Genomic DNA, 8,009 nt, shown 5'->3' with positions numbered 1-8,009 from the left:
CTGCCTCCCGCCAAGCAGGGAGAAGAATATGTTTGTTTGGTTTTGTGTGTTTTGTTTTGGCGATTTAGCTGGTCAGTGACCTGCTAAGCATAAGAATATTTCATAGAGCAAATGTTCCTACACTCTAATCTCTCTAGGCAAGGTTCATATTTGTGCGAGTTACTTATTCTCTCTTTGTTGACTAAGTCAATAATCAGAATCAGCAGGTTTGGAGTCAGTTGGCAGGGATCAGCAGCATGGCTTGGGAGAAGTGAGTATAAAAGCCCCAGGCAGAGGGCGGCCCCCACGCAGGCCCTCGCATTCTCGGCAGGATGGCTTCTCATCACCTGCTCCTGCTTTGCCTCGCCGGACTGGTACTTGTGTCTGAGGCCCGCCCTGCGGTGAGTGTTTGATTCTGCCAAGTGCTTTTATGCAGACCCTTAGGTCCACTAGACGAAGGAGAAGTGACTTCTTTCAGCTCTGCCCGCCGCCTTTTGTTCCTGGGACAAGGGCACCCCGCATCAACTTTTAAATGTCATTGATTCAAACTTCAAAATGAGTCGAGTTCGGCAGAGCTCACTGACCCCGGGCTGGGACCCTGGGTGCGCCCCACTATTGCTTTGGTGTACTGGGGGTTACAGGGCCTGGTTCCTCCACTCAATGTCCTCAGATAGATGGTAGAAATAAAGACGTGATATTCACGAAGCGACCAATATCACGTTTTCAGAAATGCATCCTTTTATAAGGTTTATTTCCCTTCTGCTAATCAAAATGTCTTTATTGATTAATTTTTGAAAGGCTTGGCGGACAACATTCTAGTCAAATGCCAAATTCTTAAGTCCTCTAGAAGAATTAACTAATGCTATTAAATGGGTCATGAGATGGGCTGATGTGATTTTTACGACTCGTAAGAGGGAACGACTACAGCAACAGCCGACTAAAGTGCTCTCGGGGAGACACTAACTCTTCGGGCCTGTGGCACATTATGTCTTTTCAGTAATTCCACTGCAATAGTGAGGCTTCACAAAGCAACTGTTCTCAGAGGGCCGATTTTCTCCCTCAAAACTTATTAGCCTTGTCCCTGGTCGATCGCAGCATGTCCGGAGGCAGAAGCCAGCCTTGCTTTGGGAGCAATCGGGTCCGGGCTACACTGAGAAGGGGAGCTCATTCCCTCTCAACACTTATATTGCTGGAAATGGAATTGGCGTGTACGTCTTGCCTTGTTCCAGATTTCGAACACCATCAAGGATAGATCCTTTCAGGGGCGCCTGGGGGGCTCAGTCGGTAAAGCGTCTGCCTTTGGCTCAGGTCATGATCCCAGGGCCCTGGGATCGAGCCCCGCATCGGGCTCCTTGCTCCGCAGGGAGCCTGCTTCTCCCTCTGCCTGCTGCTCCCCCTGCTCGTGCTCTCTCTCTTTCAAATAAATAAAGAAAATCTTAAAATAAGAAAAAGAATAGATTCTTTCACTCTTACCAGTTTTGTTGACCTCTCACTGGCCTTCTCTATGCCCAGGGCACTGACGAATCCAAGTGCCCTCTGATGGTCAAGGTCCTAGACGCCGTCCAAGGCAGCCCTGCTGTCAACGTGGCCGTGAAAGTGTTCAAAAAGGCTGCTGATGAGAGCTGGGAGCCCTTTGCCTCCGGGTAAGCTGCCCAACAAGCCCAGACCCGGGACCTCGATCTAGCTGCTCATTCTCCCGCCACTTGTTAGAGAGATTGCCTCACACCATTCACGGAAGAATCTTCGAGTAGATTGAGAATGCAGGTGGGTGGGGGTCAAGTAGGCCGTGGGGAGGATGCCCTCCTCTTGCTTTGCTTCACCGGGAGTGCCCAGAAGGGACAGGCCATAAAGGGAAAAGAAGGAGCCAGCAGTGATCCACTGCCTTCTCAGGTCACAGACCACTTTAAGAAGGTAAGGAAAACTATGTTCTCCATGCCCAGAAAAATATCACACACACACACACACCCATATGTATATACAATTTCAAGAGTATCACAGATTCCCCGGTGCCCTTGCAAAACACTCAAGCTGAGTGTCCTTGGCTTGGAATTTTAGGCAAGATGTACAATTTGTGTTACTTTATTAATGAAAGGAAAGGAATTGAGGGACAGCCCTGACAAGGCATGCGTCTAGTTTATCTGGATCCTCCAGAACCCAGTGCTCGTGTCTAAGCAGCACTCGTGGAACACCCACTCCATGCCAGGCTGGAGGCTGGTGCACTCAGTAACAAAAGGACACAGACAAGAAAGATACATAAGCAAAGCACAGCCACGGACCGATCACCCAACGTCAGGTACGACCGTGACTTTTCACCTTCCTCGGGCACTGCACAATTTTCATAGTGTTTACCCACCTCCCTTAGCAAGAATTTCAAAGAAAATGCGCATTCGTAAACCTAAACCAACTCACTGAACGAATGAGCAGCCAAGAAACCCTCAGCACCAAACGATACTGCTAAGTGCTTCTGTCTCCACAAAGGAAAATTTCTGTGGGTTTTAACTGAATCCCAAGAACCGCACTGGGATTCGTCACCCATCACTGGGAAGACCATTTTCGTTGGTCTGGTTTCAATTGAGTTTTTATTTGTGAATTCATTTGTGTTTATCTAAAATGCCAAGCACAATGTGGAAAGTACTTAAGAGAATATTCTCAGCAAGAGATAGAATGAACACCAAACATATTCAGATGTTCATGTGAATCTTTTTTTCTTCTGACAAGATAAATAAAAAAAAATTAAATACTTTCTTCCTAGAAAAGAAGAAAGGTGGAAAGGCAATGATCAGAGTTAGTAAAGACAATTTCCATTTTTATCTGTCAGTTTTTGAGGTCTAAGGGAGGGCAATTTCTAACTCTAGCAATGGAGCTGGTACCTCTACAGAAACAGAAGTTGCCTCGTTATTTTTTTAAAAGGAGTTGCCTTGTATTTGTTGTTAGTAAAGGGTGACCAAAGAGATTAAATATATAAATAATTTCCGGTACAGGTGCCTTATTATACTTTGGGGCTCCCCCTGTGTGTTCAAGTGATACGGACTCTGAAAGACACTCTCACACCAGGAGGGAAAGGGGTAAGACCCCGGTGTCATGGGGACCACAGAGTCCAAGAGGCCCATGGCCAAGTCCAAGGGGGAGTTACGAACCTTCACCCAAACACCAGCCCTGAACTGAAATGACCGTTTTTGAGTTGAAACATACCCATACCTTCTGTTCTCCTAAGAAAAATCTAGAATAAGCTTTTTGAAATCTTTCTTGACAAATTTCCTGTCAATTTCGGTTACTAGAATTTCACCTTCCCTTCCTTCTCCTTTTCCTCAATATGTATATTTATATAAATGTATTTCCCCGCACATACACACACTGCACATGTGTAGTGTGTGTGTGGGGGGGTATCACCTTGCCATGATATGCATTCCCCTAATGTCTAACTTAACCTGTAACTTTTACCTTCTAGGAAAACCAGTGAATTTGGAGAGCTCCATGGGCTCACAACTGCTGAGAAGTTTGTAGAAGGGGTATACAAGGTGGAATTAGACACCAAGTCGTACTGGAAGTCACTCGGCATTTCCCCGTTCCACGAATATGCAGAGGTGAGAGCGTAGAGACACTCGAGTTGCTTTTTAGTATCTTCTTTGTTTTGTTGCTGTCGTTGATCCCAGGCAATGCCCAGTCTGCAGTCACATGCCATGGAAATGTCGTAAGGAAAGCACCGAACTGGCACAGTTTCCCTTTCCTATTTCTACAGCCGGAAAGCTATAGAACTCTGAAAAGCAAAGTTTATTTCTAAGTTTGGTGGAAACTCATTTAGTAACATGACCTAAATTGACATGAGGCTCCTAATTATCTTCTTTAGTTCCCCTGACTAGGAATATTTGCTTGCCGAAGAACTGTTAATATGTTGGATGACTAGCAGCCCTCCAGACCCTACCTAGGGTGCTCTGTAATGAAACATAGATGCGCCATTTTACTTCTCTAAAATCTGAAGGGAAAAAAAAAAGAACAAAACAAAAAAACACTTCATTCCAAAACACACCTGGCTCCCAGAGGTCTGGAGAAGTGTTTTGCGGTAATGTATATACAGACAGCAAATTCAAGATAATAACGGCAACACAAGAGATAACAGTGGTCGAGCATACACCACGTGCCAGATTGCTGTCTTTTCTATATTTAACCTACTCAGTCCTCCTCCACAGCCCATTGGAGTTGTTTTTATTATCCTCATTTTAGAGAGGAAGAACTTGAGGCACTGGGCAGTGAAATAACTCGCCCAAAGTCTAGTAAAGGGATGAGCAGAAATAATGACCAACAGGGCCCAGGCTGGGCTTAGCCTCAGGGGTACCTCAGCTTTCTTCCTGTAAGAAGTCAGGCTAAAAACAATAATAATAAAGCCACCTTTGTAACCCTTGGTTCACACTCTAAGTTTTGCTTATGAGGTAGTAGGAACCTCCAAGTGATCCACAGGCCCTATCTTGGGGCCTCCTCCTTCTCTGTAATTCCTTAAGTCATTTAAAACAGATGGCTGTCATGGAAAGAGAATCCAGAACTCTGGTCAGAGTTAAAGATCAAATAATCGCATCAAAAATAGTTCAGCATGAAAGGGAAGCATCCTCTCTGCTTCAGTTGACATCAGATGGTTCTTTGGGGCAAAGGTGTTGCCAGAAAAACCGTAAGGGCCTGACTTCTGGGGCTCCCCATCTACCAAGAAGCTTGCCTTTGGCTGCTCCTCCTAAGTGGGGCAGCAAGACAAAGAGCCTAGTTTAGATGGTACAGGGCTTAGAGGTGCCCACCACAAAACATTCTCCCCTAGACTCTCAGCCTCTACCCTAGAACACAGGATCAGGCCCCTTGGAACCCTTGTCTGCCCTGGGCTCAGCCTAATGAGAAGATTCACGGCCATAGTGTCCACGATGCATTGCTCCCAGTCATTAGATGTTAACTTCCTTGTCTGTTACTTACTTTCTAAGTGTTCATTCAGCCAACATTTGGAAAATAAAAGCCTTCTATGTGTCCAACACTCTGCTAAATGCTAGAAATTCATAAGTGAAAACACACGCCTGCTCTGGGGGTGGAAGGAGAGGGACTGATGTCAGGCATACTAGGTAGGACCATCAGCCCAATGGATACGGGGAGTGAGAGAGAGCAGGTAGGCAAGCGCGAGTCCCGGGGCCTCCCCTTGGTGGTTGGTGCTGACGGGTTCAGCCATGAGTCCCTCCCCTCCCAACCTCTTCTGACCAAGACGCCCAGACAAATGCTGTTCTTCCGCATCAGCCACCTCCTCCCTCGCCCAGGGACCCAGGTGGCCCTGTTACATTCACAGAGAGAGTTAGGAAACTGCCTGTGGAACTAGGAGTCCTCTTCACTTCATGGGATTTTGAGCACCGATTATGCCATTTACAGTTTTGAGGAAGAATCAAGGGGAGCTGGAGGCCAATGTCAGTGTTAGAGGGAAGAAGCTTTTCCTGGGTGATGCCAGACACTTGGCCTTTAAGGAATGCTTTTTCTCCTTCAGAGATTCTTAGGTGATTCTTACCTCCTCTTGCCCTCAATGCTATTTTTATTTTCAGTATGGTTCAATCAGATTCTTTTTTTTCTCCTGTCCCCAAACAACCAAGGCTTCCTTTTGCCATATTAGGAAAAAAACACATTTACCCAGGATGTGTCCAAAGCTCAATCCAAGGCCTATATACAAAATAAGTAAAATTAAAAACCTCCTCACCATCCCCCATCTCTCTCCTGAACCAAATTCCTCCTACTTGTCTCACTCTGGCACCTAGACTATCGCAGGCCCTGGCCTCAGAAGCTCTACTAAACCCGCCTGAAGTACATGACTAACTGGAACAACACTTTGGTCAATAATTTGTCCAATTAGGAAGCTCAAATGAGCTCCAACCCATGTGTCTGTTTCAGAATTCCCACGTGACCTTCCACACTCTGCTATCGTAACTAGAACAAGATACTGCTTTTACTCCATATTTCATTGCTTGTTACACATACACACACATTCTTGTTCTTCGTGTTAGAAAATGCAAAGGAATAGAGGGAGAAAAACCTCTGGGTTTGGAGACAGAAGCCTTAACTTCTAACCTGGCTCCATCCTGTATAAACTTGGGCCAAATACTAACTCAGAGGTCTGGCTGACTTACCTCTAAAATGGGAAGAATAGGGACGCCTGGGTGGCTCAGTCGGTTAAGCGTCTGCCTTCAGCTCAGGTCCTGATCCCAGAGTCCTGGGATCGAGTCCTGCATCGGGCTCCCCGCGGAGCTTCTCCCTCTGCCTCTGTCTCTGTCTCTCATGAATAAATAAATAAAATCTTTAAAAAAAAAATAAAATAAAATGGGAAGAATATTCCTGCCAGCTCTACAATTCCAGGTCTCTGATGTGTGGTGAGAATTGCAGTCACTGATCTCCGGTCTTCAGGCCACCAAAGGCCAGTTACTACCTCTCCACTCCCTTTTTCTTTTTTTTTAAAGATTTTATTTATTTATTTGAGAGAGAGAGAGTGAGAGACAGAGAGCATGAGAGGGGGAGAGTCAGAGGGAGAAGCAGACTCCCCGCCAAGCAGGGAGCCCAATGCGGGACTCGATCCAGGGACTCCAGGATCATGACCTGAGCCGAAGGCAGTCGCTTAACCGACTGAGCCACCCAGGCGCCCCATCCACTTCCTTTTTCTACCAAGAAAATCGACAAGAGCATTTAGGCTCTCTGTGATTTCCCTCAGTCAGGCTAGCGCCACCCAGATTTTTAGTGTGAATTGGCAAAAACAAACAAAAATGAGAGAGAGACAGAGAGAGACCTGATTATACAGGCTGTAGGAAAGAAATCTTGTTCCAGGGGTTGCACCAGTCTCCCATGGAGTCTTACCAGCATATTTGGATTTTTGCCTTTTGTTCAATCTGTTCCAGAAAAAGAAACCATAAGATAAAATGAATTAACTTGGCACTGGACTTCCAGTAGTCTCCCTCTCGGTGACTCACATTTCTAGGCTCTGATGGAAACGGACCCTGTCTGTGCTCTCTCGTAGGTGGTGTTCACAGCAAACGACTCTGGCTTCCGCCACTACACCATTGCGGCCCTGCTCAGCCCCTATTCCTACTCCACCACAGCCCTCGTCAGCAACCCCAAAGAATGAGGGACCCCTCCTTGGGTGGATCTGAAGGAGAAAGGACAGGATTTTGTGTAACCAGTAGTATTCCATTTTTATTAAAGCAGTGTTTTCACTTTATAAGCTATGCTAGAAACTTGTGCAGAGACAATAAAACATTCCTATTAAAGCACTTCTCATTTCATTTGAACTCGCTTTTTTATTCCCGTGTTGCCCTCTCAAAAAAAAAAAAAAAATTGAATTTAAGAGAGAAGCAAAGGAACTCAAAAAAGTCTCTGGCTGAATTCTGGAGGGAAGTCCCAGGGCTCAATGTCTTTCAAGCTAAGCACATATTCGACATGGTCCGCAGCCATTAAAAACACACATTCTGAAAAGGAAAAAGCTTTTGTGTCCTCTAACCTTCGGTGAATAGCAAAAGACAAATTCTGAGGACCCACTTCTTTATTCTGTGCATTCCCTTTAAGTGCTTAAATGATTTTGAGGTCAATGCCCAGCTGTACAGGGCCAGACCTGCAGTGACTCAAGCTCTCCAATCCGGTTCTGACCAACGGCAGCCCACAGTCAACTGACTAGAAGATGTAATCAGAGAACCCTCACACCCCCAATTCACTTAGACTCATCCAAAATTCATGTACTGAGAAACCCTACATGCCAAGTGCTATTTTAGGTGCCCTGAACATAAAGAAAGAGATCTAGTGCCCGCATTTCAAGAGCTCACAGACTTTGGAGAAGATGACGATGTCAATGTGATTTCACCAAGGCTCGGGTACAAGGCTCAGCGAGGGGAGGAAAGAGGGCGTAGCAAACAGCCAGGAGAAGTCACACAAGGACACCGAATAAATTTCACTTCTGAATCTTGGCAGTTTACCAGCCAGGAAAGGGAGGGGTTATTCCAGGTCGAGAGAGCAGAGATTGCAAGGCCCAGACAAAGTGA

The 8,009-nt window shown here is 45.9% G+C and overlaps 1 protein-coding gene across 1 annotated transcript; it reads left to right on the top strand.

The window, feature by feature from the left end:
• The first annotated feature begins 245 nt into the window (after positions 1 to 245).
• TTR (transthyretin) lies at positions 246 to 7,248 on the top strand. The gene is made up of 4 exons (XM_034995739.1): positions 246 to 380; positions 1,492 to 1,622; positions 3,428 to 3,563; positions 6,995 to 7,248. Exons 1-4 carry the CDS (start codon positions 312 to 314, stop codon positions 7,100 to 7,102), a joined length of 444 nt encoding a protein of 147 aa, XP_034851630.1. The 5' UTR covers positions 246 to 311; the 3' UTR covers positions 7,103 to 7,248.
• Positions 7,249 to 8,009: the final 761 nt, after the last annotated feature.

This window comes from Mirounga leonina, unplaced genomic scaffold, assembly GCF_011800145.1.
Source record: "Mirounga leonina isolate KUSES-001 unplaced genomic scaffold, KU_Mleo_1.0 Mir_93, whole genome shotgun sequence".
In the NCBI taxonomy this organism is placed as follows: domain Eukaryota; kingdom Metazoa; phylum Chordata; class Mammalia; order Carnivora; family Phocidae; genus Mirounga; species Mirounga leonina.
The sequence above is the reverse complement of the archived record's forward strand: the minus strand, read 5'-3'. Positions and strand labels throughout refer to the sequence as shown.

What these genes read in the sequence shown, in the direction of transcription:
- TTR (XM_034995739.1), top strand. Translation starts at nt 312, where the DNA reads ATGGCTTCTCATCACCTGCTCCTGCTTTGCCTCGCCGGACTGGTACTT. An exon ending in TGGGAGCCCTTTGCCTCCGG is followed by an intron (nt 1,623 to 3,427) that starts GTAAGCTGCCCA and finishes TTTACCTTCTAG; the next exon opens with GAAAACCAGTGAATTTGGAG. An exon ending in CGTTCCACGAATATGCAGAG is followed by an intron (nt 3,564 to 6,994) that starts GTGAGAGCGTAG and finishes GCTCTCTCGTAG; the next exon opens with GTGGTGTTCACAGCAAACGA.